The following is a 16,214-nucleotide window of genomic DNA, read 5'->3' as shown; positions in this document are numbered from 1 at the left end:
TAATTTCTCCCCCCCAAAAACAAAGTCTAAACTCTTTTATAACTGGGAAGGATCTTCTTAGCTGGACCCCTGTGTTCTTTTTTTTCTTAATGTCAAACAGAACTACTTACTTGAGTTAAACATGTCTCCATGATTTCTTCATACCACCCAGTCTTTTGTAAGGCCCCTCTTGTGTGTGTGTGTGTGTGTGTGTGTGTGTGTGTGTGTGGGTGGGTGTGTGTGGGTGGGTGTGGGTGTGGGTGGGTGGGTGTGTGTGGGTGTGTGTGGGTGTGTGGGTGTGGGTGTGTGTGGGTGGGTGTGGGTGTGTGTGGGTGTTGTTTTCAGACCGTCTCGCTGTAGTCCTGGCTTGCCTGGAGTACTCACTGTGTAGAACAGGAAATTTCTACCTGTCTCTGCCATCCAAGTACTGAGATTAAAGGCTCATGCCACTAAGACCAGCTGAGTTGGGGGCTGGAGAGATGGCTCAGCAGTTAAGAACATTGCCTGCTCTTCCAGGGGTCCTGAGTTCAATTCCAGCAACCACATGGTGGCTCACAACCATCTGTAATGAGATCTGGTGCCCTCTTCTGGCCTGCAGGCATACACGTAGAAAGAATATTGTATACATAATAAGTAAATAAATAAATATTTTTTAAAGAAGACCAGCTGAATTTAGCTTATATTTGAAGAGAGCAATCTCTCCAATTGTCATTTTACACAACAAAGTAAACCTCTGTCTCATCCATGTCTATCTGCTTGTTCTTAAGTTTTTATATGTTCTGTGTATCATGGTTCAAGTACCATGTCCAAGGTGCTGAGGTTGGTGTCTCCATAGAAAGCCTGTGTGCCTGTTCTCCCGAGAGTTTACCATCTCTTGGGGGAACCTAAGGGTGAAATAGCAGAACATAAGATGGCTTTATTGGGGGTGGGGTAAGGAAGAAAAGTGGAAATGCTTCTTAGATGTACACTTTGCATGAATTTACCCTGAGAAGAAAGTAGTGATAGTCATATCTTAACACTTACTTAATCACATACTTAGGAAATTTTACAAATAAGTATATAGAGTACAATAGGCAGGCAGATGAAGCAGTTATACCATTGAAATAATGCTAAGTCATTTAAGGATTAATAGAAATCTGTACAATTTGGGAAAGTATTGTTTCTGGGTTTCTTAGTCATCAAAGCAAGAAAGGCAGTATAGTTTTAAGACTGTTTTCACAAGATGGAAAACTAGCAATTTTTGTATGACAAGATTTTATTTTCTGGTGGAAAAAAGTAATAAGAACTAAGAAATTTTAATTCTTTTACCCTGCTATAGGCATAAAAGCTTAACATATTACAGTTTTATATACATGTTTGCAGAAGCAATGAGATTCCTAGATCAGAAGAAAGGACTTGGCTCATGGCTAGCTACTTGAGCTTCATGTTTATGGTGATACTTCTGGCTTCTCAGAACTAAACCTGTAGCATGGAGGCAAGTGAGCAGGATACTGTATGCACAGTGGGTTTCTGCTACATAGAACTAGATTCAGGTTTAGAGATCCTTATCTTTTAAACAGTACTATACAGCATCTCCTTAGAAGAGACACTTCTGCCCTGTGGCAGTCATTTTGCTCAGTTCTCCAGTGGAATTGTGTCTGTTTTTCAGACTTGTTCACTGGAGAAACCTTGGAAACAGACTAGAGATGGCCCTCAGTGTCTTCAGACAATGTGCACAAGTGAAACCACATTCTCTTGATGCTCTTCTGTGATTATAATTGGCTGGAGCTTTGCTGCCATCACCATATTGAGTAACAGTGGTGAGGGCAGGCACTCTCATCCTGTTTCTGATTACAGGGAAAGCATGCAGCCTTTCAGCATTAAGTGTGCTGTCTGTTGGTTTTATAAAATGCATTTTCTGTTCAAAATTGTAACTAGAAATTTATGTTTGGTGTTTGTGGTGGTTTGAATGAGTGTGACCTCCATATTTGAATATTTGCCTCCCAGTTGGTGAACTGTTTAGGAAGGATTAGGAGGTGTCACTGGGAGTGGACTTGGATGTTTCAAAAGCCCATGCCAGGTCCAGTCTCAGTCTTCTGTTCTCTGCCTACGTCCTGTAAACGAGGAAGTAAGTAAGCTCTTAAGTACTGCTCCAGCACTATGCCTGCCTGCCTGCTGACATGTTCTCTGCGGTGTGGTCATAAACTAAACCTCTGAAACTGTAAGCAAGCCTCCAATAAATGTAGGTTGTCTTGGCCATTGGTGTCTATTCACAGCAATAGAGCAGTGTTGTAATTTACTTCTGTGTCTATTGAGCCAAGTTTGCATTCCTGCCATAAACCATGGTTGGCCATAACAGACTATACTTTGTATGCATTTCTTGATTCCATTTCTTGAATGATGTCTGCATTTCAAACTCCATTATGATCAGTAGTTTCCATATATGCCATTGCCTGTCTTTGGAATTAAATACTGACATCTCCTGGGGTAAGACAGTAAATATTTTCTCATTTGTGCTTTTTAGGAAGTTTGTACAGAACTGGTAGTATTTCTTCCATATTGTTTAGAAAAATGTACTGTGCTTTTCTTTTTTTATTCTTTGTAAAAAGATAGGGTCTTGACATATAGCAAAGACCAGCTTCAGACTGGCCTTCCTGCCTCATCCTTCCAAGTGCTGGGATTGCAGACATATATACCCAGCTACTGTGCACTTTTTATGAAAATGTACTTAATTAACTCAATTTAAAAACTAAATATGGGATAAATGAAGTTTGAGGGGTTTTTTGATGAAGTTTTAGTGGTTTGTGTCATTAAATGTATGTATCCATGTCACGCATGTGTTTATACTCTGTTGTCCTTTTAATGTCTGTAGGATACATGGTGAGGTCAGCTGTACCATTTCTCATGTTGGAAACTTGTGTTTGTCACCCCCTTTTGGGGGATGGGGGAGGAATGAGGCTAGGGTCTTTTTACTACTACTCAAGGTAATGCAGCAAAGTCCTTCCTCACCCAGCCCTGGATGGCAGTTGTGATGGTGGCCCAACAACAGATGGACACAAGCCTCTTGCCATCCTCTGCTGCTTACCCCTGCTTGTAGTGTTATGCCCAGATCCACGAAGTCCCCCGAACACCAACAAGGAGACCAAGTCCAGTATGTAAAAGCAAAGAGCCTTTATTTTACGCAAGTTTGCAAACTCGGTCTCTCCGTGTATCCAACGTATTGAAATAAATGGAGAGCCCCGAGCTCAGTTAGGGTTGGGTTCTTATAGTAGTAAAGGTGGGGGTGAGGGGTTTCTGAGGTTCATGACACCTGATTGGCTGACATTTGTCTAGAGGTGTTCTGATGAAAAGCAATGGGTGTGTGCTGGCAGATGATCCTAACTACAACAATTGGAACATTAGGAATTTCCTTTGGATGGTCTGTTTCTGGGTGGTGCCTGGGTAGTCTCAGTTTATGGTCTTTCTTGCAATGTAACAGCGTAAGCGAATGCAGACAGAGTGTCAAAATATAGACAGCTTTAATGGAGGAATAGACTTACAGAACCACCGTTCTCTGTTGAAATAGGAGCGGCGGCGGGGCTGCGTCCCCAACACCCCAGCCGCTTGCTAGCTCATGCCCGAAATAACAACACACAAACTATATTCATTTAAAGACCGCTTGGCCCGGCTAGTTCCAGATTCTTATTGGCTAGCTCTTACATATTGTTCTAACCCATTTCTAATAATGTGTGTAAGCACCCCAAGGTGCGCTTACCAGGAAGATTCTAACCTACGTCCATCCTGGGGAGCTTCATGCGTCTGCCTCAGAGCGCAGAGCTATCGTGTCTATCTGGCAGAGCTGAGCATGGTGTCTCTGCTCCAGCAGAGCTGTTGGGTCTGTCCGGGAGCAGAGCAGAGTCTGACCTCACTTCCTCTTCCGCCCAGCATCCTATTCTGTTTTCTCCTCCTACCTATGCTTTAACCTATCAGGGCCAAGCAGTTTCTTTATTGCTCAGCCAATGAAATCAAAAGATTGATATGACACTCCCACATCATTGCAACAGGTATTGACTTAGGGAAAACTACTATAGATAGACAGAGACAGGCCTCTATTGAGCTTGTCATGGCTGGGTTCTACAGTAGAAGTTCTGGCCTTTGCATTTCAAGGATTCCAGGATTCCTCTGAGTATCCTGTCCCCAGGATGACAAATATTAGACAAGAGCACTTTACAGAAGGGTTTCTTTGGCTTGCAGTTTGAGGGTACAGTCCATCATGATGAGGAAAATGTGGTAGCAGGAATGCTGACTGCATTCCATCCAGTCAGAGAGCAGAAAGTGAGTGAGCCTTCAGTCTCTGCCTTCCACGTGCTACCATTGTAATCATGAGCCATGGTGCCTGGCCTCTTTCAGATTTATTCTTTAAATCATGTATTAGTTTGTAAGTTTTTATTTAGCTTTCATTTTGGGGGCATTTTTCTTAAAAAAGCATTTTAAACTGTTGGTTCTTAACTAATACCTTGTGGTCTAAGGATGTTGTTTATGTGACTTGAACACTGTTATTTTTATTGAAACATGTTTTATGACTTAGTGTATTGTCTGTTGACATACGGTCTATATGCCCTTAAGTGTACAAATGCATTCTGTAAGTCTCCACCAATGATCCTTAATGTGTTCAAATTTCCGTGTCCTTACTGATTTTCTGACTATCATATTTCAGTGGTTTGATGTTCGGAGAAGTGTTGTCTCTGACACAGAGTATGTTATGTTGAGTTCCTTTGTCCCTGTGAGTCTACCTCCCCTCCCCTCCCCTCCCCTCCTCTCTCTTTCCTTTCTTCTGTTTTTTTTTTTTTTAATATTTATTTATTTATTATGTATACAATTCTTTCTGCATATATGCCTGCAGGCCAGAAGAGGGCACCAGACTTCATTACAGATGGCTGTGAGCCACCATGTGGTTGCTGGGAATTGAACTCAGGACCTTTGGAAGAGCAGGCAATGCTCTTAACCACTGAGCCATCTCTCCAGCCCCCTGTTTTTTGTTTTTTCAAGACAAGATTTTTCTGTGTACCAGCCCTGGCTGTCCTGGGTCCTGGTTTCTCTGTGTAACAGTTCTGGATGTCCTGGCCCTTTCTTTCTTTCTTTCTTTCTTTCTTTCTTTCTTTCTTTCTTTCTTTCTTTCTTTCGTGATTTTAAAAAAAATTTATTTTATGTATGTGGCTGTTTTGCCTGTGTACCACATGTCTTTTGTACCACATGTGTGCTTTGTGCCCAAGGATGCCATAAGATAGCTTCAGAACCTCTAGAACTGGAGTAACAGGCAACTGTGAGCCACCATGTGGGTGCTGGGAATTGAGCCTACGTCCTCCGAAGAGTATCCATTGCTCTTAACTGTCTCTCCTTTCTTAAGACTCGTATGCTAGTGAGGATATTTCTCTACTCATTTGAAATCTTTCAGCATAAAAAAATCTCACAATCTCAGAGCAGAGAAATTATCAGTTTTAAAAGGAATAATACTGATATTAGGTATTAAGATAAAGAGAATTTGCTGAACATCCAGAGTATTTTCTATCATGGAATTTTCAACTTTTGATTGGCTTGAATAAATAGTTGTGGGTTTGCTAGGCAAAAAGAATGGAATTGTCTTTGGAGTCCTCTTTTTTTTTTAATTTATTTTATACTTTTTGAAAAGAGAACAAAGTATCTTTTTTCATTTTCCATACCAATCTCAGTTCCCACTCCCTCTCCTCCCATTTCCCACTACCATCTACTCCTCAGAGTATAAGGCACATTGCTTTGGGGGAAGGTTCAGGCCCTCCCTACTCTATCTAGGCTGAGCAAGGTATCCATCCAAAGAGAATGGGTATCCAAAAAAGCCAGTACAAGCACTAGGGATAAACATTGGTGTTGCTGCCAGTGGCCCTGCAGTCTGCCCCAGCCATACAACTGTTTGAAAAAAATCAACAAGATAGACAAACCCTTATCCAAAGTAATCAAAAGGCAGAGAAAGAATATCCATTAACAAAATCAGATATAACAACAGGCACTGAGGAAATCCAGAGAATTATTAGGTCATACTACAAAAGCCTGTACTCCACAGAGTTGGAAAATATAAATGAAATGGACAATTTTCTGGATAGGCACTACACACCTAAATTAAATCAAGATGAGGTGAACAATGTAAACAGACCTATAACCTGCAAGAAAATAGAAAAGGCCAGGGGCCTGATGGTTCAGTGCAAAATTCTACCAGAACTTCAAAGAAGATCTAATACCTATACTCCTCAAAGTGTTCCACATAATGGACATTGCCAAACTCTTTTTATGAGGCTACAGTTACCCTGATAATGAAACCACACCAAGACTCAATCAAGAAAAACAATTACAGACCTATCTCACTCATAAACATAGATGCAAAAATACTCAATAAAATACTGGCAAACTGAATCCAAAAACACATCAAAAAAATCATCCACCATGATCAAATTGACTTCATCCCAGAGATGCAGGGATGTAAGAGTGAGGAAGCTGCTTGTTTGTCCTGGCTGCCCTGCTAGCTTAGCCCTGAAATAATCACACAGAACTGTATTAATTAAATCACTGCTTGGCCCATTAGCTCTAGCTTCTTATTGGCAACTCATATTAATTTAACCCATTTCTATTAATCTGTGTATTGCCACGTGGCAGTGACTTACCAGGTAAAATTCCCAGTGTTTGTCTCCAGCGGATCCATGGCGTCTGTCTGACTCCACCCTTTTTTCTCCCAGCATACAGCCTAGCTTTCCCTGCCTTGTTCTGTTCTTCCCTGCCATAGGCACAAAGCAGTTCTTTATTAACCAATGAAAGCAACACATAGACAGAAGGACCTCCTACATCACAGGGATGATTCAACATACGAAAATATATCAGTGTAATCTACCATATAAGTAAACTAAAAGGAAAAATACCATATGGTCATCTCATTAGATGCTAAAAAAGCATTCAACAAAATCCAACACCCCTTCATGATAAAGGTCTTGGAGAGATCAGGGATACAAGGAACATATCTAAACATAATAAAAGCAATATACAGCAAGCAGGCAGCCAACATCAAATTAAATGGAGAGAAACTCAGTGATTCCACTAAAGTCAGGAAAAGACAGGGCTGTCCACTCTTTCTATCTCTATTTGACATAGTTCTTGACGTTCTGTCTTTGGAGTCTAGTCAATAGTATAGTTAGAACTTCAGTAGTGTTTTAGGTGACATAGAGGGAGAGGAGAAAAAGGCACAGTAATAAAGTCAGTTATTACTTACAGTTCATTCTTGTTCCCTTTTATTTACAATTTAACTTAAATGTTTTTTTTATTTTAGAAGAAAAGAAAAACTTCTACAACTGATCCTAGTCAAAAGATTGAGAAGTAGTAGTAAGACAAGAAAAACCTAAATGTGTGATTTTTATCGTAGTTACTATAATGAAATTCAGATTGTCATCCAAACCCTCAAGTACTTGATCCTTTCTAGGACTTTGCTCATGCCAGGAGCTGAGCCTTTGTGTAGAATCGTTATCTTGTATTCCCTTTTCACATTTGAATGGGGCAGCAAAGTTAACTCCAGAGACATATGAAGCCTTGAACTGTTGTTAGTGCTCCTTGTATGCTGATAGTGTGAAAGACCTGGTCTGGCTAGCATGTAAGAGAAGGAAGTTAGGACACTCCCTGGTACCAGTTGTGTTGTTGTGGGCCTGCTGTGAGGGGAGATGTTCCTAATTTCAGCAGCATACTAGGTTCAGGAGATGCCCTGATAGTCAGGGTTTCCTTTTGTGGGGATGAAGTGAAAAGATGGTCAGCAGAAATAACACTGTTTTCTAAAGAAATCTAGGAGGTAGGATATAATAAAGACTATTGATATGAAATATTATGTTTTCTGTTTAGAAAAGTGTAGTTTTAGTGTTTTCTCTTTATTTAAAAAAATTACTTCTGCACTGTTCTTGCATTGTTGGTCTATTTTTTAGAAATGATATTTTAACTGGCAGTGTGTTCCCAAGAGTCCAGACTCAGGGCCTATAGAGAACAGGAGCCGTGGTGCAGGTGTGAGATTACAGCAGAGATGTCCTCTTCCAGTCTTGCTCAAAAATATGCACTCCAGCTATTCAAGTGAACTTGAATCTAAAACATATGCTAGTAGTTGAGATTTCTTTGTTTTTAAATCTGGAGATGTTAGCATTGGCAATAATGTGCAATTAAGTAGCATAGAACTTTAAATTAAACCACTCGTTATACAGTAGTGTTCCTGTGTACTAAGACAGGGTGATAAGTTTATATTCAAGTTTGTTGATGGCTATCCTCTTATCCTCCTAGACCGTTTCTTGTATTTCATAAAACAACATCATAGTATTGCTCTTTAGCCTAGTTCACTGTAAATGTAAGGTAAAGTTAGACATGGTTGTGCCTGCTTTTAATCCTAGCACTTGGAAGGCAGAGGCAGGTAGATCTATGAGTTTGAGGCCAGTCTGTGCTGGAGGAGAGGACCCCTTGTTTGTCCTGGCCGCCCAGCTAGGTTACACTCGAAATAACCACACAGAAACTGTATTAATTAAAACACTGCTTGACCCATTAGCAGAAGAACCTTCTACACCAAGTCTGGTCTAAAGAGTTCTTGGGGGAAAAAAAAAAAAAAAAGAGTTCTTGGCCATGCAGTGCTACATTGTGAAACTCTGCCTCAAGAAAATAAGGGAGGAGCCAGGCAGTGGTGGCACATGCCTTTAATCCCAGCACTCGGGAGGCAGAAGAGGCCAGCTTGGTCTACAAGAACTAGTTCCAGGACAGGAACCAAAAAAGCTACGGAGAAACCCTGTCTCGAAAAATCAAAAAGATCAAAAAAATTAAAAAAAAGGGAGGGAGGGACTACGGCAAAGTGTTATTACTCTTGTTATTTATATCAGGTTCCAATGATGCACCCTCTCCTCCCTTGACAGTCCCTTAACACAGAGCACCTACTGTCTCTCTTCATTTTAAAGTGTTTCCTGGCAGAGTTTGAGGGTGGAGGAAGGGTACTGAGAGAAATGGGTAGTTGGGAAGTACTTAAGATGTACAGTACACAGTTCTTTATACACAAACTATTGATGTACACAAAAGTATGTAGAGTTGAAAATCTTAATTCAGCAGCATTTCAAGTCAAGAGTTGATGTACATCTGTCTGCACTTCTTGACTACAAGAGTTCTGCAGTTTGTTATCTTTTTCATATCTCATTAAAATAACCAAACAAAAAGCCTAATAAGAATTTATAGGATATTTTTTCTACTTATAAAGGAGTAATTTTAGCTGTTTGGTGGTACACGCCTTTAATCCCAGCATTTGGGAAGCCGTGGGATTGAGTTCTATGAGTTCTACAGAGCAAGTTCCAGGATAGCCAATGCTACAGAGAAACCTTGCCCCATCCACCACCCACCCCTCGTAAAATAATCTTGAAGCATTATTATTCAAGCATTTTAATCTGATTGTTATTCACTGCTCAACAAAGGACGTGATGAGATAACATTGCTGATTTCTTGAGATGTCCAATTTCCTTTTTTCCTTTTCAGGTGGCTATCATCCAGTGAAAATTGGAGACCTCTTCAATGGTCGGTACCATGTCATTAGGAAGCTAGGATGGGGGCACTTTTCCACCGTCTGGCTGTGCTGGGACATGCAGTAAGTGTTCTTTGTTATTCTGTGCTCCTGAGTTTTAAGACAGTGTAGTCAAGGGCCATCCTGCCCTGTGGTAACAAGTTAAGTACAATTTAGCATTGGCCTCTGCCGCCAACTAGACTGGTCCCCTTCAACCTGATCTTACATTCCTTTGCTTGTATTTTGTTTGTTTGTTCGCCTTTCCAAGACAGGGTTTCTCTGTGTAACAGCCCTACTGTCCTGGACCTCTAGCTCTAGTGGGTCAGGCTGACCTCAAACTCAGATTCACCTGCCCCTGCCTCCTGACTGCTGGGATTAAAGGTGTGTGCCTTTTGTTTATATTTTAAAAAATACTAAGTGAGCTTTGTTTGTGAGCTTGTTACTTTTCAGAAAAAATCAATACAAATTGAAAATGTATAGACCTTTCAATTCAATATTTTGTGACCTTATTTAAAAGCCACATTCTATATTAGGAAATGTCACTGTTTCTTAGCATATATATATATATGTGTGTGTGTGTGTGTGTAGTTTGTGTTCATGCACATACATGAATTGAAACAATTGTAAAATACTTCCCCTTAGTGTTTGTGTTAGCTGTTTTCTTGTCTACTCTATGTTAATTAGAATTGAAACAACAAAGCATAAAAGATATTGTTTTAACCTATGATCCTCTATTTGTGTCGTCCAGATTTGAAAAATGCTATTTTGAATTAAAATTTATTACTGTATATGTGTGTGCATGATGTCTGTATGGAAGGCATTTGCCATTGCATGAAGACAGCTTTGTGGAGTCATTTCTTTCTTCCACATAGGTTGTTTACATAGGTTCTGGGGGATCAAATGCAGTTTGCCATGCTTGCCTGCAAATGCCTTTACCTGCTGAGCCTTCTGGATGGCCTCCAAAATACCATCTATTCCTTCCTTCCTTCCTTCCTTCCTTCCTTCCTTCCTTCCTTCCTTCCTTCCTTCCTCCCTCCCTCCCTCCCTCCCTCCCTCCCTCTCGCTCTCTGTGTATGTGTTTCAGGGAAAGCTTATTGAAAGCCTCAGTGTATTGGCTACTGACTTGGCTACATCTCACTATAACATTTGCTTCTTTTGCTAATTTGATAATGTAAATAACAATGCTTTTTTTTTCTTCTTCTTCTAAAGAGGGAAAAGATTTGTTGCAATGAAAGTTGTAAAAAGTGCCCAGCATTATACAGAGACAGCCTTGGATGAAATTAAATTGCTCAAATGTGTAAGTATATGAATGATGTAAAAAGGTGACTAGCTTTACTCTTGTGATCTCTGGATTATAACACATTTTTTCTTTGCTTTTACTTCTTAAAAATAGTCTTATTTCTGGTGCCTGTAAACTTTTTAACTCCTGCTGTGCCCCCTCTGTATAAAGTTTGTAGGGTCATTAAAATTACTAAGTATGCACCTCTCCTGCTCCGATTGGCTGAAAAGGTTTTTCTGGGTGATACTATATTAAAGAAGAATTTTTTTATAAGTTCAAATATAAATCTTTTATTTGGAAAAAAAAACCTTGTTGATTGGTATAGTAAAAAGCTCCATTTATTACCATCATCATCTAAAATTTATTTAAGTGTGCCTGTACTCATCAGATGTTAACTTCTTTGTAGTTACTGGCTGCTCAGTTGCCACACGTGGGTGCTGGGAATTATTGAAGTCAGGTCTTCTGGAAGAGCAGTACACATTCTTAAGTGCTGAGCCATCTCTCCAGCCCCGACCTCCATTTTAAACTTCTGTGGTGGTTGGACATGTGGTACACATTTGTAATCCCAGCACTCAGGTGTGCTGAGATTTAGGCTATCTTTGGCTGATAAACATTTCATTTGGGAAAACCAAGAATGAAAATAAGAAATTCAAACTCCCTTGTTTTTTTATTTGTCTACCTATGTAGGTTCGAGAAAGTGACCCCAGTGACCCCAACAAAGACATGGTGGTTCAGCTCATTGATGACTTCAAGATCTCAGGCATGAATGGGATACGTATCCTTTATTCTTGCTTTCTGAATTATCACACTTCTTTTGTTTTTACTTTTTAAAAATTGAGTTATTTCAGGTGCTTGTAAATTTTTAATTGCTGCTGTGCCCCTCTGTATAAGGTATTCAGGGTTATTGTAAAGTTTTTTTTTTAATATTTATTTATTATATATACAATATTCTGTCTGTGTGTATGCCTGCTGGCCAGAAGAGGGCACTAGACCCCATTACAGATGGTTGTGAACCACCATGTGGTTGCTGGGAATTGAACTCAGGACCTTTGGTAGAGCAGGCAATGCTCTTAACCTCTGAGCCATCTCTCCAGCCCCCTATTGTAAAGTTTTTAAGTATGCCTCTCCTGGTCTGGTTGGCTAAAGCTTTATTTTATTTTTTAGACTCTTTTGGATGTATTAACATCTTAGAAGCATAAAAATACTGACTTGATTTGGAATGGAGTTAACTATTGTTTTTTAAAGTTAGTATTTATTAATTATAGAAAATGAGAGATTTACGTATTTTTGTAGCTGTATCTACTGTATGTAACTAATAATGCGTGTAATGACTTCATTCTCCTACTGCTGTCCTCTTGTCTTCTTCCCACCATACTAATTTTCTTATTTGATCAATCTTTATTTTGGTTATCTACACATAATACTATTGACATTTTAAAATCATTGTAGTTGTTTCTTTGCAATGGTAGATGATACAATATTCTAGTACTTTTTCTTTATAACCACATGCATGACTCATGAATATTAGTGCATGTTATGGCTAAGGTCTTCTGTCTTTTCAGGTCTTTTGTTATTTTCTTTATATCTTCTTGGAGCAGATCCAACATTTATTGTCGTATTTGACTTTCTGAAACTTCAGAAACCTTATGTCAAGGCCTCTATCTCAGTTAAAGCCTAAGAATTACATCCAATGTCTGCACCTTCTCTATCATGATCTTTTGGAGGAAGAAAACTCCTAGTGTAACAGGTCTTTCTTTATATTTCTCCTAGAAATCTCAAACCCAGCATGGTGGTTCATGGCCATAATCCCTGCACTCTTCTTGAGGCAGAAGACTCAAGAGTGCAGGGTCAGTTTTACTACCTAGCTAGCTAGAGGCCAGCCTCAGTTACTTGAGACCCTGTCTCAGCAAAGAAACCAAAACAAATGCTGGGAAGTATAAAACCCTGCTGACATTATCTCAGCATTTGCCCCCAGATGACTCCTGGTAGCTGATACTCTCCCAAACAGTAGGCGAGCAGGTAGGCAGATGATCACCACCACAGTCTGAGTGCTCCCTAGTCCATGGGAGCCTTTCTGCTTAGGACAGGGCAGCTACTCACTGAGAGGAAGAAGAAAGAAGGAGAGATTCTTTTAGAGAAAATACATGATTTATAGAGTTTAAGGGAAACACACGCACGCACGCGCACACACACACACACACACACACACACACACACACACACACACACGGCTCCTCTTCCTAACAAGTAAAATGCTAATCTGGATATGTCAATACTTTGAGGAGATTTGGTACTTATTTTGGAAACCCTAGGGTTGGGCCCTGTATCTAACTTTAGATTTTTGTTCCTATTTTTTTATAATGAGACTGGGAAGTAAGACTTCATCTTTTCAGCCTGTGGTGTATAAGTTCTTTAACAGAACAGAAACATTTACAATTTTTTCACCAAACTATTTATATAAATAGCTATCCATGGTAAATCCAGATATTATAAAAATTAATAAGTCAATAATTTTGTGATACTAACTTCAGCAGTAAGCCTCTAGCTATGAACCAAACTTTTCATTCCAGAACTATTAAAAATTGTGACCATCTTCAATGTGTATGATCTATTTGCTGACTCATGTTCTAGAGCAGAGCTTCTTAGCCTTCCTCATGCTGGAACCCCCTTTAGTACAGTTCAGCCCCAACCATAGCTACCTCATAACTATAAATTTGCTACTTTTATGAGTTGTAATGTAAATACTTGATATACAACCTCAAAGGGATCGACCCATAAGTTTGAGAGAGAATCACTGGTTTAGAGGGTCAGGGATTGTGCCTAGCGCTACTGGGTTTGTTTTTTTTGCTGATTTTTTTTTTTTTAAGATGGGTTTTTCTGTGTATGGCTGACTGTAATAGAACTTACTCTGTAGACCAGGCTGGCCTCAAACTCACAGAGATCCCCCTGCCTCTGCCTCCTGAGTGCTGGCATTAAAGGCGTAAGCTACCACCACCCAGCACAGAGCTTCTGTTTTTGAAAAATCCACTGACTGGTGCTGTAAAGATAGATTCGCAGTTAAGAGAACTGGCTGCTCTTCTAAACGACCCATGTGTTTGATTTCCAGCACCCCATGATGCAGAACATAACTGTCTATAACTCTGAGTCCCTCTTCTGGCTTCTGTGGACACTAAGCACACATGTGCTGCAGAGACACACATGCAGGCAAAGCACCCGTAAAAATAAAAAGTAAAAAAAAAAAAAATACTGACCATTTAGTCTAATTGAATCAGTGAACTCCAGTGTCAATAAAAGACGACATCTTTGAAAAACAGTGTGGGTCTGGGCAGTGATTGCACACGAGAGGTGGAGGCACATGGATTTCTGTGAGTTTCAAGCCAGCCTGGTTAGTTTATTAAGTGTGTTCCAGACCAGCCACTCAAAAATAAATTATTTAATCCACTGCTCTCACAGAACTGTGCCAAGCATAGTCTGACTGGGCGTTTACAAAGGTGGCTGCATTTCATTACTGAAAAGGAAGCAAAAAAGAGCAGCACACGTTTCTAATAAGTGTGGGCTTTTGTTTCTAAAAAATCCACTGTTCTTTTGCATAAAACAATATTCCATTGTGCATATGCGCTGTACTTTCTTTATCAGTTCACACAGTGATGAATGTGTAGGTCATTTCTGTATCTTGACTCCTCGTGGTCATGCTACAGTGAACTTGGAGCTGTTGATACCTGTTTGAGACCTTGATTTCAGTTCATTCGGGTGCTTGTATGGCCTTGAACGATAGTGATGTTCTCATAATTATATCTTGACCTCCAAATGTACCAACTGTACATTGAAATATATTAATTAATTAATATATTTTCATTGAGACAGGTGTCTTATATTGCCTAGGCTGGTCTTGAACTCACTGTGTAGCTGAGGATAATCTTAAACTGACACTCCTGCCTTCATCTCCCAGGTACTGAGATTACATGTGTGTGTCATTTTTTATTTCCTGAAGGAGACTGCTATACACATTGAATAATGTATAGTATATGATTGCCTGTAGTGGAAAAAGTCAGATTTTGTGTATTTAAGTGAAAACAGCAACTGATCACCTGATAGTATTAATATGGTATTTTATTAGGAAAACAATGTTTTACAAGTGATACAATGAAGTCGCTTTTAGTGACCACCAGTCTTGAGAAAGTGCATCCTCAGATGCTCCTTAACCTTATCCCAGATGTCTGCATGGTTTTTGAAGTACTTGGCCACCATCTCCTCAAATGGATCATCAAATCCAACTATCAAGGCCTCCCAGTTCGTTGTGTGAAGAGTATCATTCGACAGGTGAGATTTGAGAAAGCAACCCTACCCCTGTACAGAACAATCCCACCCCTAGAGCCAGTTTGGTTGCTTTCAACGTGTATTTTAGTTTTTAATGAAGAAATTAATGAATCAACAACCGTTGAGCTGTTATCAAATCAATTATTTAATGACATGCATCTCATGTTAGAAAAGAAGGCAATATGTGATCATCTGCCATTCATCTCTTGACGTATAAGCCTTTGTAAAGATAAATGATGGGGGGATTTAATCAGAAATTATTGTATTCTCTATAGTTGGCACAAAACATTCACTTGGTTTCTGGGAATCTAATTAAGAAAAAGCAATTCATTGTATTGCTTTTTTTGATAGATGAATTAGTTGTTTGTGGTAAGTATAACATAGTGTACCTGTATATGAAAATATTAGGTATCACACAGTAAATATCAGTGTTTTTGATCTTGGCCATTCTTACAGGTGTAAAAAGAAATCTCAGAGTTGTTCTGATTTGCATTTCTCTGATGACTAAGGATGTTGAACATTTCCTTAAGTGTCTTTCAGCCATTTTAGATTCCTCTGTTGAGAGTTCTCTGTCTAGGTCTGTACTCCATTTTTTTATTGGATTATTTGTTCTTTTGATGAGCAATTTCTTGAGTTCTTTGTATATTTTGGAGATCAGACCTCTGATTGATGTGGGGTCAGTGAAGATCTTTATCAATTCTGTAGGCTGTTGTTGTGTCTTGTTGACCGTGTTCTTTGCTCTACAGAAGCTTTTCAGTTTCAGGAGGTCCCATTCATTAATTGTTTCTCTTCGTGCTGTGCTGCTGGGCTTCTATTTAGGACGTGGTCTCCTGTGCCGATGCATTCAAGTGTGCTTCCCACTTTCTCTTCTATAAGGTTCAGTGTGGCTTGCTTTATGTTGAGGAGAAAAATCTTTCTTTAAACGTTTGCTGTTAATGGGTTTTTGATCCTACTGCACCTATTGGTTTTGTGGGAGCCTAGGCAGTTTGGATGCTCACCTTACTAGACCTGGATGGAGGTGGGTGGTCCTTGGACTTCCCACAGAGCAGGGAACCCTGATTGCTCTTTGGGCTGACGAGGGAGGGGGACTTGATTGGG

At 39.7% G+C, this 16,214-nt stretch overlaps 1 protein-coding gene across 8 annotated transcripts in view; it reads left to right on the top strand.

Annotated features, from left to right (window-relative positions):
• Nucleotides 1-16,214, top strand: part of Srpk2 (SRSF protein kinase 2) — a 108,450-nt gene that overhangs the window by 60,109 nt on the left and 32,127 nt on the right. For 7 of the 8 annotated variants that reach the window (XM_050139784.1, XM_050139779.1, XM_050139782.1 and 4 more), the window contains exons 3-6: nucleotides 9,496-9,604; nucleotides 10,730-10,817; nucleotides 11,487-11,574; nucleotides 15,013-15,119. In XM_050139784.1, coding sequence (XP_049995741.1) covers nucleotides 9,496-9,604; nucleotides 10,730-10,817; nucleotides 11,487-11,574; nucleotides 15,013-15,119 — 392 coding nt within the window. Of the gene's footprint in view, nucleotides 1-9,495; nucleotides 9,605-10,729; nucleotides 10,818-11,486; nucleotides 11,575-14,565; nucleotides 14,749-14,916; nucleotides 15,120-16,214 lie in introns of those variants that run through there. The other variant, XM_050139786.1, reaches the window with a different exon arrangement.

The sequence above is a fragment of the Alexandromys fortis genome, unplaced genomic scaffold (assembly GCF_014885135.2).
Source record: "Alexandromys fortis isolate MF-2015 unplaced genomic scaffold, M_Fortis_MF-2015_v1.1 scaffold_38, whole genome shotgun sequence".
Classification (NCBI taxonomy): Eukaryota; Metazoa; Chordata; class Mammalia; order Rodentia; family Cricetidae; genus Alexandromys; species Alexandromys fortis.
Note: the sequence above shows the minus strand (reverse complement) of the source record. Positions and strands in the feature narration are given on the sequence as shown.